The sequence below is a fragment of the Xenopus tropicalis genome, chromosome 1 (assembly GCF_000004195.4).
Source record: "Xenopus tropicalis strain Nigerian chromosome 1, UCB_Xtro_10.0, whole genome shotgun sequence".
In the NCBI taxonomy this organism is placed as follows: Eukaryota; Metazoa; Chordata; class Amphibia; order Anura; family Pipidae; genus Xenopus; species Xenopus tropicalis.
Genome location: NC_030677.2, coordinates 45,345,280 through 45,367,574, shown reverse-complemented (window position 1 = coordinate 45,367,574; position 22,295 = coordinate 45,345,280). Strand labels below are relative to the sequence as shown.

At 40.4% G+C, this 22,295-nt stretch overlaps 1 protein-coding gene across 1 annotated transcript in view; it reads left to right on the top strand.

Annotated features, from left to right (window-relative positions):
* Positions 1–22,295, top strand: part of wwc2 (WW and C2 domain containing 2) — a 96,425-nt gene that overhangs the window by 61,059 nt on the left and 13,071 nt on the right. The window contains 9 exon segments of the mRNA NM_001004872.1: positions 1,320–1,562; positions 4,693–4,782; positions 6,095–6,693; positions 13,447–13,570; positions 13,912–13,983; positions 14,080–14,163; positions 17,993–18,185; positions 19,582–19,740; positions 20,998–21,107. Coding sequence (NP_001004872.1) covers positions 1,320–1,562; positions 4,693–4,782; positions 6,095–6,693; positions 13,447–13,570; positions 13,912–13,983; positions 14,080–14,163; positions 17,993–18,185; positions 19,582–19,740; positions 20,998–21,107 — 1,674 coding nt within the window.

The following is a 22,295-nucleotide window of genomic DNA, read 5'->3' as shown; positions in this document are numbered from 1 at the left end:
AAAAAACAGCTGAAAAGACCATAACAATTCAGAAAAAGTCAAAAAGATTCCAGAGTTAAACTACAATTATAGTGATGGGAGTTGTAGCTCATTAACAGCTGGAGAGCTGCAGGGTGGGCATGTCCCTACTTAGTCGATGAGGAGTTACTGGCACTACAGGCACAAACTCCTGGTGCTCCATTTTGTAAATAACACTTCTGGGTGTATTTTGTGTATAACTTAATTTAGAAAGTGCTACAAGAATGCACAGTGTTACATAATCTTACAATGTACAACAGTACACACAGGGAGGACATGTATTATAATAAATACAAAGAATAAGTATAAATACACAGAATAAGTGCTATGTGGTGTGAGACACAGTAGAGTGGAAGTCCCTGCCCTCTAGAGCTTACAATCGAAGTTAAGAGTGGGGGACAAAATAATGGAAATAGTTCAAATGTGCAGCAATTTTTGCCATTTACCCAAGTGAAAATTTTTCACTTTGCCTTTCAGTCTTGCAGCCCCCGCTGTCCTAAATGGCTGTTTGGTCCCAATGCGGCACTGACACATAATTCGAGCATTTCTGTCTATTTGCTGCTCTAAGTGTCCATTTTAGGGTTTGTTTCTAAAGCCGGGACACAATAGCTCCACTATTTAGTTTTTTTTTTGCTGTCGTTTCAAGTAAGAGCATCACTTCATTGTTTTTGCCTGTAAACCCGATACTTTAACAGTCGCACTCACGACAGCTAATGGGAATTTTGTGCTTTCAGGTGGCTCTGCTCGACAATTCCAAATATAGCTGCTATTGATTTTACTTAACACTCAGCGCCACCTTCTCTAGCTGTCTTCAAATGGATTGACATTTATGGTCAGCAACGAGCAGTTTTAATTATACCGTCTATAAACTGCTTGATAAACACCTTCATGCGCACAATTGTTATTATTAAAGGGGAACTGCCATGAATCTGAGGTATTTTTATTGGTACAGCAACAACATGAACATCATGTTAAGTACAGAAGTATCACACCATGCAGTGGATTTGTTTGTGTTCCAACCCATGGGAATACAGAAGTTAACTGGCACTGCCAGATCCTGAATGCAGATTCTGAGTTAGAGTGGGTACATGTGCTTCTATACATGCAATCCAACAGAAGAGATAGGGGTCAGTTAATTCTTACATTTTTGTGCTGTGGAACAGCCAAAAAATCCATTGCAGGTAAAAAAAACACCCACATGTAAGAGCCCCAAAAGGTGTGCACTTCCCCATGTAACGCTGTTGGAGCATGTATAATTTATCAGCCTATGGGCAACAGGTTTAACATCCCTGCCTTTCCAGCATGGCCAATCTGAAGATAGAACTTGCAAAGCTGGACAGCGAGGCCTGGCCCGGGGCTCTGGATGTAGAGAAAGAGAAGCTAATGCTGATCAACGAGAAGGAAGAACTTCTGAAAGAACTTCAGTTTGTAACAACCCGAAGGCGCACTCAGGGTGAGATAGAGCGACTGGAGGGGGAAAGGAGGCGGCTGGAAGAGGAGCTCCTCTCAGTGAAAAGCTCTCCTAGCAAAGCACTTGCTGAGCGGTAAGTACCATCTATATGGCCTTTGTCTTTCATCTGCTTTGATGTACAGGTAGGGGATCTCCCACCTAGAAACCCTCTCAATTTTGGGAAGGCCATCTCCCATAGACTCCTTTTTAGTCAAATAATTCTATTTTTTAAAAATCAGTTCCCTTTTACTCTGTAATAAAAAAAACCATATCTTGTACCTGATCCTTACTAAGATATAATTAGTCCTTTTTGGTGCCAAAACAGTCCTATTAGTTCATGTTTAAATGAATTTTAGCAGACTTAAGGTATGTTGATCCAAATTACAGTAAGATCCCTTATCCAGAAAGCCCCCATTCTGCATAAATGGTACCATTCCTGTAACGCTTTTTTAAAGGCATTTTTTAAAGGGGAACTATTGTGGGTGTACCTATGACAGGTATTTAAAGGACAAGGAAAGCCATTGATATATCCTACATCCCCTTCAGAGGCTTCCCCTCCTAAGGGCTCTGGCACACGGGGAGATTAGTCACCCACGACTAATCTCCCCGATTTGCCATCCCACCGGCGAAAATGTAAATCGCCGGTGGGATGGCATACGCGGCGGCGCGATTTCTGTGAAATCACGGAAGTTGCCTTGAGAGGAAACTTCCGCGATTTCACTGAAATCGCGCTGCCGCGTATGCCATCCCACTGGCGATTTACGTTTTCACCGGTGAGATGGCAATTTGGGGCGATTAGTCGCCCACGAACAGGGAGAGTTGCCTTGAGAGGAAACTTCTGCGATTTCACTGAAATCGCGCTGCCGCGTATGCCATCCCACCGGCGATTTACGTTTTCACCGGTGAGATGGCAATTTGGGGCGCGAACAGGGAGATTTGTCGCGGGCGACTAATCTCCCCGTGTGCCAGAGCCCTAAACCTGCACTGTGTTGTTTACCACAGTTAAAATCGGGACCAGAGTTAGGGATGGACATGAAGTGGCCCAACATGGCTGCTCTGCTTTTATTATAATAAATTAGCAGCAGATGGGGCAGTATGGGAGGGGGCATATGATGCTCTAGGGATCTCTATGGGTATTTATGGGTAGGCTGCTCCCACTCAAACACATGAACAGACCTATGTGCTGCATCTGGCACAGCTTCAGCTTTCTCTCTTATTGTGCTGTAGGTACAAGTCAAGCTAAGCTACCAAGCCTAGTACATATTTATGTACATAGCGGGTACTTTGCACCCGCCTTAAATACTGCATAACCACAAAAATACAGCGCATTATGATTTAGAATTTTCATTTATGCATTTTATGCCTTCTGAGCTGTTATCACCTCCCCATATGCTTGAAAATCCTATTCTTCCCTGTGATCTAGCATGAAAAATAACCAAAGTAAATATTTCTCCGTTTCTGATTTTTATTGAGGAATATTTTAAATTCCCTGTAATTGTACTTTAAATATAGCCTTAAGAACAAAGCTGCCAAGTCTGTAAATTACTTTTACAGCTATTATTTTTATAGTGCTCTAATGATGCTCTTGTCACGACCTGCAATAGATTCTCTGTTTATTAATTCTCTTTTTTCAGAGATACGCAGGCTGTATTTTTGATGTTGGTCATTATGGTAACACTGATTGCTTGTGGAAATACATACATTATTTATGAGCTGCCGGTATCTGAATAATAGCACATTACAATTTAAATTTTACATATGTATTAGTGATCTTGGGTCACTGATAGGTGAGGCACTAATTTCAATACAGCGAGGGAGGGGGGGCCATTCTGAAACTAGGAGGAAGGTTTTGGTTGCGTTGTGTAGCAATACGGTACCAGTGTGGTATCTCTTATCTGGAAACTCATTATCTAGAGCTCCTGTTTAAATAAACAATTCTCTGATTGTCTTTATCTCTGCAATAACACGGTGCCTTGTACAGGATGCTAAATAGGTGAGCCTAGATCCATGTGGCAGCAAAGCAATCCCACTGGGTTTTTTAAATGTGTTTTGTTGCTCAAAAAGCACGGAAAGATGCCTTATCCAGACATCCTCAGATCCCAAGCATTCTGCATGATATATGTTTTACATTAGGCCAAAGTCCGAGTATCAGGCAGGCACTGGTGGAGCATCAGCCATGTATGCGCTTTTTTATAGTTTTACAAACACTCCCACCGCTTTTGTTGCTGCCTTCAAGAGCTTTTAGGGCTCTGGCACACGGGGGAGATTAGTCGCCCGCGATTAACTCCCTGTTCGCGGACGACTAATCTCCCCGAGTTGCCTACCCCTGCCATCCCACCGGCGAACATGTAAGTCGCCGGCGGGATGGCAGACGCGACGGGGCGATTTCCGGAAATCGCCGGAAAAGACTCGCCGGTGGGATGGCAGGGGTAGGCAACTCGGGGAGATTAGTCGCCCGCGAACAGGGAGTTAATCGCGGGCGACTAATCTCCCCCGTGTGCCAGAGCCCTTAGGGTGAAGATGCACTGAGATACTAGTAGCAGATACTGGTCACAGCTACTAAAAGCCAGAAAATACCCTGCCATAGACAATACTGAGAATCGCCTCTGCTAAAACACATGTAGAGACAATTATCAGTAAATGATCAGCAGTGTCGATTTTAGCCATGACAAGTAGCTGCTACTAGTAGCTCTGTGTGTCTTCACCCTTGGAATTCTAATTAATGGGACATTCCTGATTCCCTTCCCAATAAAGCTGTGGAGCAATTTTGTAAATTATCTTGGGTCATTCAATGGCTACCCATTTCTTGCTGAACTCTGTAACTCTGTCCTTAGCTGCCTTGGGAATGTAGGGATCTGTAGTAAGGCTGGTTACACTTGAGCCAGTATGGCTGGGAATTTGATTAAAATGGTTGGGCAATTTTGGACCATCACATGCAGCCACAGGCTATTTAGTAGTAAGGTTGAATGGAGCTACTCAAATATCTTCATCATGCTAAGGCAATATACGTTCATTTATTACCAAATGCCTTGTTGGTGTGAGAAAGAGTTTAGGGGCTTATATAACTGCCCCTTAGGTCCAGTATCCCATAGAACTCTATCAAGCAACAAACCAGTAAGTGCTTTCTACAAACATCAGCTTTGTTGGTATGGGCTAGTAAAACTTGGGTGATAACATCTTAATTCTCCTTTTGTAGCTGACTAAACTGTGTTTATTTGGCTCAGGTTAAAAATCCAAGAGAAGAAGAAAGAGCTGGTAAAGAAACTGGAAGAAGTCACAAAATCTGCTACCTATTTGCATTCTCAACTGAAAAGGTAGGTCTGTGACCAGGGTTACCTACATTATTGGTAAAACCTACCCACTTGTAGTGATGGGAGAGGACAAGTGATGTCAAAGGGGTGTGGCAAAGGGGTGGGATTTGGATCAGGGGCAGGTGGAGAGCTGCATGTTCTAAAGAGGGGGGATAGAGAACTTAAAAGTGATTTTATTAGCAAAGCCAGACAGAACTTTTTGCCTCATCAAACCTGGGACAGCATTTATAGTCTTTTCTATGTAGTTATTATATGTTTCATGATGTTGATCAGCTGATTACTGACAATCACTGGGAATCCAATTGTCCCCTTCAAATAACATATTCATAAAGGTATTGTTATGCAGAAAAAATAAGTTCTTTTTGCAATGCTAATACCCCATAACATGAAAACACTTTAGTTGTCTCAACATATGGATAGTTCTTGGTAAGCCACGCTGTATACACCTCCTTACTTCTGTTCTAAGGAAACATAATCTACTAAGCAGAACGCAATTGTACCTTCCACAAACCTAGAGACAGTGTAGAGATACCTCCTGCAATTAGAGCAGTGCATGAAGGGAATGATCAATTTGGTCTTTCTCTCTTTATTAGAAGACTGAATTAAAGAAGTAAAACTGTGGGATTGCTAAAGCTCTGTACTGATATCGAACTAAGCATGTAATAGGTTATAGACTGCGCCCTGCAGTAATCTTTTCCTAATCAATGAACCATACATCCGGTTTGTTTTCAGACATGACATATATAGCAGCACATATATACCCAGTAACTTTCTCTGGGACCGTTGGTACTTTTAATGACTTCAAAAACTAAAATAGTCTGTTTTCTGGTTATAAAATGTCATATAGGAAAGGCAACAAACCACTTTGTCTTAATTAGGTTTATATATGTTGATTGTTTGTTTTTAGCATTGTGATTTGTTGGATTAGGCATTTGTTATCTCCCTCCAGTTGATTACTCACAGTTAACATTTGGGAAAGTTTAGAATTAGTTCAGTGTTGCCTTGCTGTTTTAAAGCTCAGAGCACACAAGGGTTTTGACAAGACTCAAATGCTCTAATGTTGGGGTTTGAGAGGGTGGGGGTCTGCCTTTTACCTCATTGTGTGCTTTATAAGTGGCACGTCCACTTTGGATAACATTAAAAGCAATAATAGAGCAGTAATAGGGGAAGGGTGTTATTTTTTTATTCAGAACTCAAAATTTTTTACAATACCCTAAGTAAAAAACAAAAAAGAACAGACTTTTTTTATGGCATTTAGCAGTTGCAGTTTATTAAACAAGTGCTTTTTTGCTCTTTTTGTTATCAACCATTACAGTCTCTCTGCCAGCACCTTATCTGTGTCCTCTGGAAGCAGTATTGGCTCCTTAGCTTCAAGTCGTGGCTCTTTGAACACATCAAGTCGCGGATCACTCAATTCCCTGAGTTCTACTGACCTGTATTACAATCAAAATGAACCAGCAGCAGACTTGGACTATCAGTACAAACTGGACTTCCTCTTACAGGAAAAAAGTGGGTACATTCCTTGTGGGCCCATCACCACCATACATGAAAATGAAGTGGTCCATTGTCACGAGAGGATAGACTACACCAATTCCCCTACTGCCCAACAGGACACACAGGATGCCAAACCTCCTAAATCTGTGACATCACTTTCTTCTCTCTCTTCACTTTCATCATTGTCCCCACCAGGCTCACCCCCGGTTTTGGAAGGGGTGTTCTCCTTATGTACTCAGGACTCTCTCAGGACAGGTTTTGAGATCTCAGAGCTTCCTGAGTCCTTTGCAGATATGAACTTACATGAGAATCTGCAACTGATGGAATCTGTTGCTGGAGAATCTCAAGCCTTGGCAGAGAGAAAGAGTACAGGGGAAGGCTTGAGGCACCAGTCTTCAGCATCACAAGAAGGAAGGACAGGTAAGGGAAGGTCACATTTCTTGCCTAGAACACTTGTGGATAAAAACCCTGTATGTTCTATTAAAATGCAATCCTCATAGTCAGTCAGCGCATAATGCTGTCCTTACCTGGAGCAATGAATCTGGCTTTAAAGCTCTAAATAAGCACTCGCTGCTTATTTTTAAAGGGTTTATTTTCTGAAACTATATGAGTGTAAGATCTAGACTATTGTTCCCAAGTTTGTGCCAGGGGAAGGAGCCTATATTCACCAATACCTGAAATACCTGATGTCAAACAATAGATCAATAATACTAATATTGGGTGCTAGAAATGGAGTAAGTTGTGCGTATTCTGTGACACAGAGCTGCTTTTTGGCCAGGTATTTGGATAGCACATACGGTACATTGAAAAGTGAATATTTCTTACAAACTCTGTACTGTAATGAGATTACAAGGCAGCTTACACTTTGTAGTACTTAAAGGAGAAGGAAAAGCTAATAGTGTTAATCTCCAGCTGCAGGCATACCTTCAGTTGTCTCAATAGTGCCCTTAAGTCTCCCCATATTTCTCCCGTTCAGATCATAAGCCTCATAGGAAAAAAACGCTGAGCTGTGTAAAATAATGCCACACTCCTGCGCCAAGACCCCTGTACATGTGCAGTTAGTAAGCTTCCTGCTGATTGGCTCAAATCCACATTCCTAAGGGGGGGAGGGCGTTCTTAGCATTCTTGAGCAGGAGGGGGGAGAGAGCCATGTGTCTCTGGCACAGGAAAACAAAGAGACAAGAAATCACGTGTTTCTTTGGAAAGAGAACTCTGATAAACCTTACTTAGTTTTTACCTTTCTTTCTCCTTTAAACATCTACATAACTGGGAAACCCAAGAGTGATTTGAATAGCAGGTTGGAAGATGATGTAAGTGGCAGTTGCCCTCTCCCCTCAGACCCCTGCCATAAGCCCACACCTCTTAGTGTCTATGTAGAAAATACAGCACTGATCTAAAGGAAGCATTCATAGAACAATAGTAAGGGTGAATGAGCTACTTAGTAGCAGCTACTTGTCATAGCTACTTAGTGCCAGAAAATCCACTGCCATTTACAGTACAGGTATGGGACCCATTATCCAGAATGCTCGGGACCTGGGGTTAATTTGGATCTCAACACCTAATGTCTACTAAAAGATTATTTCAGCATTAAATAAACCCAATAGGAGTGTTTTGCCTCCAATAAGGATTAATTATATCTTAGTTTGGATCAAGTACAAGGTACTGTTGTATTATTACAGAGAAAAAGGAAATAATTTTTAAAAATTAGAATTATTTGCTTATAATGGAGTCTATGGGAGATTCTGAACTTTCTGGATAATGGGTTTTTCGGATAACGGATCCCATACCTGTACTAAGAATTGCCTTTGCTAAAACACACTTACTGACAGTTATCAGTAAATGATCAGCATTGTCTATTTTAGTAGCCGCAACAAATAGCTGCTACTAGTAACTCAGTGTGTCTTCACCCCAAAATGAATAAATAGATACATAAGGCAGGAATCTAAAAATCACACTTGGTCTGCATTCTGGTTGCTGAGGTTATTTACTAAAGCCACGGGTAGCTTCTAGTTTCAAGTTTGAATAGGAATTAGATAGAAAGAAAATAATCCTAAATCCACAAAAAAAATCACATGCAACATTACTTAGGGGCAGATTTATGGATTTTTAGACATTTTTAAGCATAGTAAAGCTCGCAAAATTGTGGGGGGGTTTTCTGTGACTTTTCCCATTAAAAAATCCAAATCAGGGAAAATAAATCTTACCCTTTGTAAATGGCCCCCTTAGTGTATTGATACCTCCAAAAAAGGTGTTTGGTAGATGAACCTCAAATATACATCTTACATAAAATCACTTGGTATGGTCCCTGCTCCCCTATTGGCCTGGGGCCATACACCGGCATAGCTCTGCCATAATCCCCCTGGCACGGGCCAAAAGAATCTTGCAATTTAAGTTACTCAACATCAATATGAAAGCGGGAAACTAATTTTAGTTGTGTTTTATGTGTCACATACATATATATATTTGTGAGATGCAGACACTTTAGATAAGAGCACCTTGAACAGGTGCAGCCGCACTGAGATTTGCCCATCTAATGATCTTATTAGTGCAGAAATAGCAGAGATGACATGTTGTTATGCAAAGACAAACAAAGGCAGGCTAAGTGACTGTTGCAGTGCTCGCCCTGCTAAGGAGCCGCTTTGAAATCCTGTATTGCTGTGTGACAAAAAATGCTGCTTGATTTCTTATTGTATAGGCTCCCCACTGCATGGAAACAGTGTGAATTTAATACTTCAGCTTATTTGGGGTAATTTGTGTTTTAAAAAGGGAGAGAGTGAAAATGGAGACAGGAGAAAAGGGAAACATTTGCTGCGCTGCTCTGCCATCTACTGGCCAATAGGATTGTTGCAGCTTTTGTATCATGTAGCATGTGGGTAAAGTGGGTATCAGCACACAGAAGTGCTCTAGGGTGGCTATGTGTAACACTTAATCCATACCGTACATATTACAGCCATATTAGTGATATCCATATCTACTGTTTTGTGAAGACTCTATACTTTATGACAGATAAAGGTTTGCATTAATTAGAAAGCCAGCCTGTACTTCTGAGTTGACTACACTGACCCAATATCCTGACTATTACCAGGTTGGAGGAAGTTAGGGCTCTTTTTTCTTGGTAAATTATTTTTCCTATGGAAGCTGCAAGCCTAGGGCTCACCTTCTACACTACAGTAGACAGACTTTCGAACTGATAAGATTCACCCCTATAAATTTACAAGCAAGGATGTATCCTTACATTCCACTGTTCCATATTCTGTTGGGGCACCACAGATTAGATTAGGCTTCCATGAGTGCTTAATGTACAGATGCCCAGTGTGAGGGAATATGTCTGTGCAGCTAGCCTTTATCCAGAATAATTGCTTATGGGGATTTAGCCCTGCAAGTCTGCTGCTAGGCAGAAATAAGGCAACGCAAAATAAAACAATAGAAATGTAAAATAGAAATTAGAACTAAATAGAAATTGTAAAAATCATTTTTTTGTCTAGAATTAAGCCTCTGTCCACTAAGCCTCAGTGCAAACTGATCCTGCAACCTTGGAAGTTGCATAAATTGTAAATTTGGGTTGGAATAATACAATATTCTATGAAGTTCATCCCTTCCCAATGACCTCCAGTGCATACCTGTACTAAACTAATTGTAGATGTTGAGACCACTGTAACTTTGGATATTCTGCAGCCAAAACATCACCCAGCAGGGCATTCGACAACCTTACGGCCTTAATTGTTAAAAAACACCTATGCTTCTTCAGCTGAAAGTGTATTGACTTAAGACTAAAGGTGTGGTCTCTGGTTCATTGATCTTTTCTGTGGGAAAAATTATCTGATATATCTATGATGTCTTTTAATGTACCCAAAAAGAGTAATCATGTCCCTTCGCAGAGAAAACAACCCCAACCGTGACAGTCTAACTCCATAGCTTAAATCTTCCATCCCCTTAACCAGTTTAGTTGCAGCCTCTGCACTCTCTCCAGCTCATTAATATCCTTAAGGACTGGAGCCTAAAACAGCCCTGCATACTCAAGGTGAGGCCTTACCAGGGACCTTACACAGCTTGTTATCCAAAAAATCCCCAAATTCTTCTTAGTTAAGAAGCTCCTGCGATACCACCACTCTTTGTAATCCATTCCTCAACTGGTTATCTATCCAAGTGAAGCCTTGGTATCAGTCATTGTAACCTTGGAGCAGCTGACTATAATGTCTGTAATGAGGCTTTGGGAAGGCAGCTATTTAGTTTTTTTCTCTCATGGCATCTTGCATAAAATGATGCCCCAAGCTTGAACACCTAAAGTGAATCAATTTATAGGGTTTATGTCACATGCTATAAATCAAGTATGTATGTATGTATGTATAACTTTATTTATAAAGCGCCACAAGGGTACGCAGCGCTGTACAATCTTACAGAATACAAAATTACACACAGGGAGGACAAGTGATATAATAAATAAATACAATAAATACATATATGTATATATATATATATATATATATATAAGTGCCATGTGGTATGAGACACAGTAGGAAGGAGGTCCCTGCCCCGTTGAGCTTACAATCTGAGTGGTTGGGTAACATACAGGCACAAACTGGAAGGTAAGAGTGTATCAGGTATGGGCATTTGCCCTTAAGCGCAGGACTGGGCAAAATAATGTTTTAGTGCTTCAGAATGTAACAGCTGAGTTTTTTCTAAAAGAGAGTTAGTGAGTGTTCCCTACGGAGGGATTCAGGGATAGAGTTCCAGAGGTAAGGAGCAGCGAGATAGAAAGGTTTAAGACGAGAGAGCGCAGTGTGTGTGGATGGTGTAAAAAGACGGAGGCTCTGAGAGGAGCGGAGGAGACGACCAGGAACATGTAGGGAGACCAGTGAAGAAATGTAGTGAGGAGCAGAGGAGTGAAGGGCTTTGAATGTCAGCAGAAGGATTTTGTAAGCTATCCTTTGCTTGACAGGCAGCCATGCTAGTGAGCTTAAATGAGGCTGAGCAGGTTCCCTCTTAGGAGAGAGCAGGAGGATCCTGGCAGCAGAGTTTAAAATTGATTGCAGGGGAGAGAGGTGGGAGTCTGGGAGGCCGGTTAGTAGGAGACTGCAGTAATCTAAGCGGGAAAGGATAAGGGCATGGATTAGTGTTTTAGCTGTTGCTTGTGAAAGAAAGGGGCGTATCTTGGCAATATTGCGGAGGAAAAAGCGGCAGGTTTTGGCAGTGTTATTAATATGGTTAGAGAAGGAGAGGGACTGGTCAAAGATAACCCCAAGGCAGCGTGCAGAATTTACAGGGTTGATGGTCATGCCATCAATAGTAATGGTGAAAGGAGGAGGAGGGCCAGGTTTGGGCGGGAAGACCATGAGCTCTGTTTTAGCTTGGTTAAGTTTGAGCTGGCGTTGGTTCATCCAGGAGGAGATAGCCAGGAGGCAGTTACCAATCTGGGTTTGAACATCAGTGGTTAGTGCAGGGGTGTCTAAATATATCTGGATGTCATCTGCATATAAGTGATATTTAAGACCAAAAGAAGAAATAAGGTCTCCCAAAGAGAGAGTGTACAGAGAGAACAGTAAAGGACCAAGCACAGAGCCCTGAGGCACCCCCACACTAAGCGGAACCGGGGTAGAGGATTTGTTAGTAAGAGCAACAGAGAAGGAGCGGTTAGAGAGATAGGAAGAGAACCAGGATGCTGCTTGATCCCGGATCCCCAGAGAATAGAGAATTTGCATAAGAATAGAATGGTCGACAGTATCAAGAGCAGAGGAAAGGTCTAGGAGAATGAGGACCGAGTAGCGTCCTTTGGCCTTGGCAGTCTGGAGATCATTTGCCACTCTACATAAGGCCGTCTCAGTGGAGTGCGCAGGCCGAAAACCAGACTGCATAGGGTCCAGCAGATTATGGGTGCAGAGGAAGTTAGTTACACGAGAAAAGACAAGACGTTCCAGGAGTTTAGAGGCTAGGGGCAGGAGAGAGACGGAACGGTAGTTAAAAAGGCTACACTGGACCCATCCTGCCTTTCTAAGTCAGAAATAACCGCTAGCAAGTCATACCATAGCAATTATAACTGCATTCCCATCAGTGATTAATGATCATTTTAAGAATATATAAAGGGCAAGTGATATCGGCATGTACCAAAACTTTTCAATACATTTGCGTGCAGCATCCTTCCATAGTAAATCAGAAATACTCGTACGTCCTCTATCAATTTGTCGACCAGAGCTGCGTCCTGCTGGTACGATTGCAGGGGCAATAAATGTGAAGTCCTTCCAGAGTCAGCATCTGTTATTGTCAGAGTTTCATGATAGCCGTGGTTATTCCTAGGGGTAATCAATAAATCATGTCACCACCTTAAATCTTTGTACAAAAGGGAAAAATGAAAAGCCTCTTTGTCATGAGAGAGGGGGGAAATCAGCATTCTTCTGTAATACCTTAAGAAAAGACATTCAGCAATCAAATCAGCAATCTGAGGCTTTAATACTTGAAACATCTTAACAAGATCAGCTCGGAAGGGGCTCGCGTGTGCATGCCAACACTCTCTGTCACTTGTGGATGAAAGGCCCACGTGGAACTGCAGAATAGGGCTTTAAACAAAGGCATTTGCCACACTGTAGGAGACATGCATGTGAATGTGGGCTTCAGAAACAAAGTGAAGAGGTTCAGCACATGGTGGACTAGATTCAATGGGACAAGAAAGCTTTCTTTTACACTCCATAGATGTCACGCCTAGGGACGTTTTATCAGCTTTCATGTTTCAAATAAAATAGCGTTCCTTTTTGTTGGCACAAAGAATAGTCATGTCAGTGAAGTACCAAAACCCAATAAAATTGAAAAATTAATAGCAAGTGGCACCTTTACCAAGAAGGCTGCGTGGGCGAACGGCAGATACATATTGATCTTTCTTTTGTTGAAGGGCTAATCTGTTAACTCCATATCTCCCTTGTCTATTCAGCCCTTCAGAACGTACCATAGGGCCCCAATCACATTATATATACTTTGTCTTTTTATTTAAGCTCTAACTTCTTTTCACAGTTGACTTTTTCTTTGATTATCTCAGCACATATCAGCAAAACTGTAGATTTGATTAAATATAAATGACCGTAGATAAGGCACCATTGGGAAGTACCTCGTTCAGATAATAGCTGAATAGCCTGGGGAAGGGTCATAAGAAGATGTGAGTGAGATTCATTGTCCATTTCCTTTTAGATATTGAGTTTCCAAGAAAGAACCCTGACCGTGTGCAAGAGGAAAAGGCTATGTGTGTATCTGCGGCAGTATCAGATGAGTCAGTGGCTGGGGACAGTGGTGTATATGAACCATCAGTGAAACCGTAAGTACCCACAAGAGGGTAACCTGAATACCATCAAGTTTGTCCTCTGTAGCACTCCCTTTATAGATGCCTAGAAACAATCCTTGGTTACAATTTCCCTAAATTCCGAAATTCATTTTACTGTTTCATGCAGAACTAGCTGACTTGCTTCTCCCTATGCCTGAGAATTGCCCAGTGACCCGCAGCCCTTTCCAATCAAGTGAATGGGAAGCAATTTATCCATTTGATAAGCTGCAGAAATAACCATTTTATAGCTGTTATGACCAGGGCCTCGGCAGTTGGAATATTTGAATGATAGCTCCTTTTTCATGCCTAATAATTTTTTTCTCTTTATCTTACAGCCCTGGCGAGGATCCTGTGTTTAATGATGATTATTCTATTCTGGGGGCAGCTCAAGCTCAGTTAATTCTTAGGTGAGGGAACTTACAAACACTATGGTGTTCTAATATACAATAATACAGAATCATAACACTGCAAACCTGATCTCCTCTCTCTTGTTCTCCATCCAGATATGATTCCGGAAATTCCAGCTTTGTGATTATAATTGTAAAGGCACGGAACAATCTCTCCTATGTCCAGTTTGGTTCCAGAATGTATGTGGAAACTTTTATAGATTAACCGATTTTATCTGTTTGCTAGATTACAAGTCCATTTGTTTAAGTAGTGCTGTACATCCCTATGGCCAGCCTAGGGACAATGTATTGTCTCACCAGACTGCAGTCTACACAGATAATCTAAGCTGTCCCTACCTCTTAACTAGGCCCACCTACGGGTGGGCGATATCGGGTGAATCCAGGCTAACTCAATTGTTTGGCCCTGAGGCCAAACGATCGAATTATAACGACGGATGTAGGAAAAGTCGGTCCGGGGACCGCATCAACAAGCCGACTAGATTTTTTAACCTGCCCAATCGAGATCTGCCTGATTTCAGGCCAGATATCGGTCGGGCAGGCCCGTCGGTAGTGCCCATACATGGGCCGATTAGCTGCCGAATTGGTCTAAGGGGCCGATATCGGCAGCTAGAATCGGCCCGTGTGTGGGCACCTTTAGCTGACAGTAACCGATAATGTCAAATCACCTTCTTACTTCAAATGCAGTGGTGTAGGCCACCTAGAGAGCTAATCAGAGATCAGTGTATTTTAATGGGCCAGATTGCATGGCAATAAGTCTATGTATAGCTAAGGAGCAATTTGTGCAAGCTATCTTCAGCTATAACATTTGGTACATTTCAGTGCTGTCCAGCAGATGGCATCTCATGAAAAAAGTGGTTTTATTAATCCCTATGGTTTAGTAGTGGAGGAACAAGCACAGAATGCATTATTTTCCTATGTACAGTTGGTCCCTTATTCATTAGAGGCTGAGCTTAGATTAAAAAAAGCAACTAATAGATAAAATATGCATCCTGTATAGAATAATCTATTTCAGTAGCTTTTACTATACTTTTAAACAAAAGTTAATTGAATGAAAAGCCCTAGTTATAATAGTTCAGATGTAACAATGTTCTTGAATGATGGTATATTTCTACTTGTGGTTGGGTTCATTTATTAGCATGTTAGAAACTCTGGTGTAAATATTCTATATAAAAAGAAAGAGATGCATTTGCAAGTGACTGTATTTAATAAAAATGAATATGATGAGATAATACACAAGAGCCATGAATATCCTGTAAATGATATGCTTAGAATTAGTGCTTGGTAATGTCACCATCTATAATTGATGCTTAGTGATGTAGTCACATGACTTGTGTATTATAATAAATAAAGTACCCCCTGTTGTAAATATATTACAAGTCACCTCAGAGTTATATGACCTGTATAAAAGCACTCGCCCTCCTGCTTTTATATGGTTATGGAACTCCTTGGAGACTTATAATATCCTTATATTTTACAATAGGGGGTACATTATTCACTGTATATCTAAAAGTCATAAAATAAATGATGCAGGATTATTTTGTATGTCAAAAATGCATATCCCTAAACATGCCTAACTAACATGTGGGCTGTCTGTGAGAACCTGCAAATGGACTTCTCTCTTTAATATTTTCAGGTCATATGACACTTTTTTTAATTTTTATTTTACATCATTTAATTTTCAATATATTAGCAGTTTTTAAACTGCTATGGTAATGACTTTGAAACAACAGCTCCACCTACTGGCCAGTTTGGGGCGACTCTCAGTTTAGAATGAATTCCTTAGAAAAGAATCATCTTGTGATGGTAGAGAGCAGAAAAGAGTCTCCTGGTCAGGCCTAAGCAGAGAAACATCACAAGACCATTTTCTCAGAAATGACCAGCAGGTGGTGGTGTTGTTTCAAATTCAGTATAATAACAGTGGAAAAACAGCTAGTATCTCAAAAAAATATGTAAAAGAGCAGTGTGAGCAACTTTACTATATTAGCATGCTTTAAGGTTTTACAAAAATATGGCAAATTGAATACTATTTTGCTTTAGTAAGACTTTGGGGAATATAGTTTAGGTATGTTTTGCCAAAAGAACAAACAACCTATTGTCTTCTCACGTCTATCCATATGCTCTTAAAAAAATACCCACTGCCTGTTTTATTATGCTATACGGTGAAATCAGCAAGCGGAACCAACCCCCAAGTTTTGATTGGTTATTGTCACTGGGACAAGTGTTGTGCAGAGAAACAGTTAACTTGACTTGAGATGGCTCAGCTTCACATTGACTTCTGTTTAAAATCAACCTTCAGGAAGAGCGCAAGCATTCCCTTTATAAGCAGAGTTGAAATAGAAAATTTCCTCTCAAGTTCTAAGTACTGTTTGTTACAGTAGATCTGCAAGTTCAAAGGGGAGTTATGAGATACAATGGAGACTGCTGTTTTGGTTGATGTCTGATTTATCTCTTTCATCCTGATATTGCCTTCCCTAATTGCAACTACATAAGCTTTTCTTTCCCTTTTCTTGAGGATTAAAAGTCTCATAAGCGCTTTCAAACTATAAAAGCAACAGCGTTACAGAAATTGGCATGCAAGTTCTTCAATAGCTTCCCGGCATGTCGTGCTCAGGGGACCGTGCAGGGACACACAAATGTACTTGTTGACACAGACATTAGAACACCCTAATTTCTGAGAGGTTTGCAAATCACCATCCCGCTGTGCACTTCCGCCGCTAACAGCTTCACATCACGTTCGCTTTTCTTTTTTTTACTAGGAACAATGAATTCACAGATTGCTCCGATACATTTTTTGTGCCATTAGTAGAACCAGTTCAGTTTTGTTGGCAGTTTTTACCTTATCCAGATCAGTTAGATGGGTTAGTTACTATGGGCGCTGGATGAAGGGGCCACACAAATCACTGCAATTTGTCTCCTTGGAGCAGTTGGAATTAATAGTATTTTATATAGTATAGTTGTGGTTTCTTTCTTCTCTGCCAGAATGTAGAGTTGATAAGGTGACTTTGAGAGCTGTACCTTATTACCACTGAAATACTAAGAAATTGCATTTTCTATTGAGACTGTTACTTGCTATTCATGAAACTGGTTTTGCACTTAATTTACTGTGTATGAGGAACCATTGGATCAAAAGAAAAAATGTTTCCTCTCATCCCAAAGATGTTTGTATCCTAAGATGTATTCTAAGTAGAAATTTCAGAACCCAGGCCTTCCCACCCTTTTTATAAAATCAGGGGTCTACGAATGACTGGGTGATACTTTTTTTATTGATTTGTCTTTCATACAAGAGGCAGTGTTGCCAGTTATGATCTAGTTGACTAGTTTCTGTACATTATTTTTGCCACATTATTACCCCAGCCCCCCTTTTTTGCCAATATGTTTATAATATGTGAGCTTAAAGGGACAGTAACACCAAAAAATGAAAGTGTATAAAAGTAATTACTATGTAATGTACTGCTGCCCTGTACTGGTACAACTGGTGTGTTTTCCTTAGAAACACTACTATAGTTTATATAATAAAGCTTCTGTGTAGCCACGGGGGCAGCCATTTACAGGAGAAAAGGCACAGGTTACTTAGCAGATAACAGATAAAACCCCATTATATTCTTCAAAGCTTATCTGTTATCTGCTATGTGCCTGTGCCTTTTCTCCTTTTACCCAGCTTCAATGGCTGCCCCCGTGTTGACACAGCAGCTCATTTATATAAACTATAGTAGCATTTCTGTTGCAAACTTACCAGTTTTACCAGCGCAGGGCAACTGTACATTATATTTTAATTACTTTAAAACACTTTCATTTTTTGGTGTTACTGTTCCTTTAAACCTTTTTGGTTATGAGCAGTAAAGAGCAAGGAGGGTTTTGTTTGTTTGTTTATAACATATGAATTTATACAATATGATATTGTTATGGTTGTTAGGCATAGGATGGCATGTCACACTTTACTAAATAACCCACACCCCATATTTTCTTGTGTCACCTTGAGTCACCCTGTACAATGTTATTTTTGTTTCAGATATTTCAGAGTTGCTGTTCTTCCGTCCTCTAATGATACCAGCTGCCTCTTCCGGACCAAAGTCTACCCTGCAACTGAATCTGTCTTATTTAATGAGCTGTTCCGAGTATCCATTTCACAGACCACCTTGCAGCAAAAGACTCTTAGAGTGGACATGTGCTCTGTTGGCAAAACACATCGGGAAGATTGCCTGGTATACTTTGAACTACATTTTTTTTAATTTTATATTCTAGTTAATTTCACATTGGCATATTCTCTGATAAGGTCCTGGTTACATGGACATGTACTGAGGGAAGCAAGCAATGCCTTTTCCAGGTCTCATGCATAACTGTTGAATCCCAAGATTGGCACACTCTGTGTTGCTCTGCTTTCAAACTACTTGATAGATCCCAAAAGAACATCAACACAAAACTTTGAGACAATACGTATATGCCGAATAACCATAAAGTTAATGCATCTCCACAGCAGTGCACTGATCAAGTAGAAGTATATGTGCCTCAGGCAATCCACAGTTACATTATTTGTCCATAACAAGTTAGTGTGACACATGTATGTGCTGTACCTTAGTAGTCCCTCCTTGCAGGGGTGCAGTGCTAAACATCACACCAGATATAAACTAGAGAACCTGATACTTTTACCTAGTAACTGTGACAACCTAGCGCTTTGCTATAAAAAAAAATACTTAATAAGTACCTGAAGCCAACTGTATCTTGATCAATATCAACATTTCTTGAGACAAGCCCCTGCAACTAAATATCTGGTATTATCTCAAAGCAAATGAAAGGGTTTTTGTACTGGTCCTGGTGTCTGTATTTTGTTGCCAGTACAGCGTGCTTCTCAGCTAAGAGACCAGACTAGAAGTTTTCCATTCCACAACACTTTAAAATCTGCTCGAGTTATAGATGCCTCATAGAGGCCTTAAACAAACGTGTACTGTTGCTATGTATCTCCTAGGCCAACAATACCTATTGCAGCTCTTTAACGGGTCACAGATGCCTTTTTATACTTAACAAACATTGCCAATCACAGGCCAAGGTTAGGTAATGTTAGGTTAGGTAATGAAAGCTTTAGGAAGGAACTGTACTGTATAAAACCATTCATTGTAAGGACTTCTTATATGGCTATTTATGTTTTCCGAGAGACAGCTTTCTGGGCTATTTAGTAGATATTGTATAGAACACTGTTTAGCTGATATGGGCTCCAGGTAGTCAGGCTGCTGCAATGCATCTTGATTATTTCTCAGCACAGACTGATGCACCACAGGACTATGTTGAATATCAGTAAGCACATCACAATGCGCTCCAGGAATCGGTTCCCTTCACATAAAGCCAGTTTCTGTTTGTATTGATCATACGGCATGTCTGTTAGCAAAAAAGAGTGAAAATACAAATTATTCCTTTTGACCTGTGCAGTGTGGAGTCCCGATCAAATGTATTATAAATGCACTTTGGGTGTTTTTTGTTAAAATTGTCTCAAACATGAAAAATGCATTTGAGCTGTTGGAGAAGCTTTTACGGCAGCCGACTGCTTAAGGGAACAAAAAAAAAAGGGCAGCAAAATAGCTCATCTTTTTCAACTTTCCTTTGTAGGCTGGGACGCAGATCAGCTTGGCAGACTTCTCCTTTTCTAATGATGTCCATACTCAGTGGTATACCTTGCTGCCTTCCAGAACCATTCCTCTTTATAAGGAGCAGCTTGAGAAATCAGTATTGAGTGCAAGCAATACCCAAACTGCAGCTTTGGACCTGGTATGCTGTGTATTTTTCCCATTGGCTTCAGTACATTTAGTGACACTGCCCCTTGGTGCACAACCATCATGAGGGAGGAAGTTTGACTACACTTGGACATTGCATACAGTGATAGGGCATGTTTAGAAAGGTGATGTACCCAACTGTGGCATCACAGTCCAATAGGGATTCATTGAATCTAGACTTTCTAAATGTTCAGCCAAAGAATCCAAACCGTTAAAGGGGTAGTTCACCTTCAGGTTAACTCAGGTAACTTTTAGTATGTTATAGAACAGTCTATTCTGAGCAACGTTTAAACTGGTCTTCATTTTTTATTTTTTTTTATTTTTTTTGAATTTTTTACATTCTCTTTTGACTCTTTCTCGCTTTCAGATGGGGGTCACTGGCCCCAGCTTACTCTCTAAGGCTACAATTTTATTTCTATTGTTACTTTTTCTATCTTTCTATTAAGGCCCTCGTCTACTCAAATTCATGTCTCTCTTTCAAACCACTGCCTGGTTGCTGTGTTAATAAATTGGACCCTAGCAACCAGAAAGCTGATGAAGTCCAAACTGTAAAGCTGCAGAACAAAAAGCCAACTAATTCAAAAACCACAAATATTAAAAAATCAGGACCAATGGCAAACTGTCCCAGAATAGCATCCCTACATCATAACTTAAATTTAAAGGTAAACAACCACTTTAAACCTGACTTTAAAGCTCTGGAAAACTGAAACATTAGGCTTCTAATTCATGTTGGTATTTGGATGAATCTTTTGTGGAGAATTTGACATTCCAGTTATGGATTTAGTGCATCACTGTAGTACAATAATTCCAGTGGTAATAGCTAAAGATGGCCAGCACTGATTTAATATAGTTTCCTTTGGAACAAATGTTTTCTTGTACGCCTACGTTTGTTCTTTTATGAGCATGCAACATTTATAGATACAAATACATTTAAAATAAAAAGATTCATGTCAGACCTGTCAGATATATTGCTAGAAATGGTTCTAATCTTTGTTTAGTGATATCACTTTTGGTACATGATTTGTTGAAACTGGTGCAGAAATGTCATGTTAGCTGGTGGTAACTTCTCCGGTCCTGAAGGTGGGAGTGTAAAGAAAAAACACTGTTAATTACACACGTAGCGTGGTTTTAGTTTTTATCCTGCTCCTTTCTTCAGGTAAATGGTGTATTTAACTTTTCCTGCTGAATAACTTTCTCTGATTAGTTGTGCTTTTATACTGACGCAACCTATGTGTGTGTGTGTGCCTTTTAGGATGCAGTGTCAGCATTGCTGGAAAGGACATCTGCCGAGCTTGAAGCAGTGGAGCAAGAACTGGCCCAAGAAGATGATGATCAGGAACAGTTATGCCCTGGTGATGATTGGTATGTAAATAGTGCACTCACCATACATTCCAATATTTCAAAATGTAAAAACTGGAACTTTGTAGGGCACCCTCCTGATACCCCCATACAATGCCCAATCGCCCCCTTATTAACATAACCCACACCAATAGAATGCACCAGGTCTGGACTGGGACTCAAAATAGACCAGACCAATACACTGTGACTGCCTGTGGCATCTTACAGCAGCCCCTTTGGCATTTGCCATAATCCACAGATTGCCAGTCTGAGCCTGGAATGCACTAGACTGTTGAACTAAATTCATGTTGCCCTTCCTTATAATCTGTAGGTGTCATTTTCTTCATACAGTTCTGTATAATGATACTCCACGTTTTTTTTATTGTTTATTAGTTTTTGCAAATGAACTTGACATTTCAATAATGAATCTTTGTGTGTTATTTCTTCAGTTTTGCAGTGCAGTAAGTTACCACAAAAGCATAAGTTCAAGGTCTGAATTTTAGGATTTGGGGCTGAACCTCTAGCTTTCTCAAAAATCTTGTGTAATATTTCAATTGTTTTGGTTCTCACCTTTATTTGTTAAAGGTCCCAATGAGAATCGAAGCAGTAATGTGATTGTGGGATTGAAGTGATACTAACATGTTCCATTAATCGGTATTGGTTCTAAATGAGAGTGGAACATTTTTCTGAAAAAAAAAACCCTGAGCCACCCTGCTGACACTCTACCAGGCTTAAAGGTGGAAAAACCAAATTAGTTAGGTTTGCTAACTATAAACATCTAAATTATATATCTTAATGTAAAGGCATAAGCTCAATGGTGGAAACTTGGGGTCCAGGTTCACATGCCCCAAGACTCACAGATCCAAGTGTTAAAGGAACAGTAACACCAAAAAATGAAAGTGTATAAAAGTAATTCTAGTATAAATAAATTTGAAGCAACTGGACTTGTTTAGTAATCATTGAAGACGTTTCACTACTCATCCGAGCAGCTTCTTCAGTTCAACTGACTGGTATGGGAAGTCCTCAGCATATATACTCTTCCACTAATCCAATCGCAATGGCACTATGTAACTCTTCAGAAAGGTGACATCTGAAACTCACAGAGGTGTGAATGCTGTGGAGTTACTTTGAAAGGATTACCCAAGTATCATGCAACTCTTCAAACAGGTGTTACTTGTTAGAGTTGCATGAATGGATGTGTGAAGAGTTCTG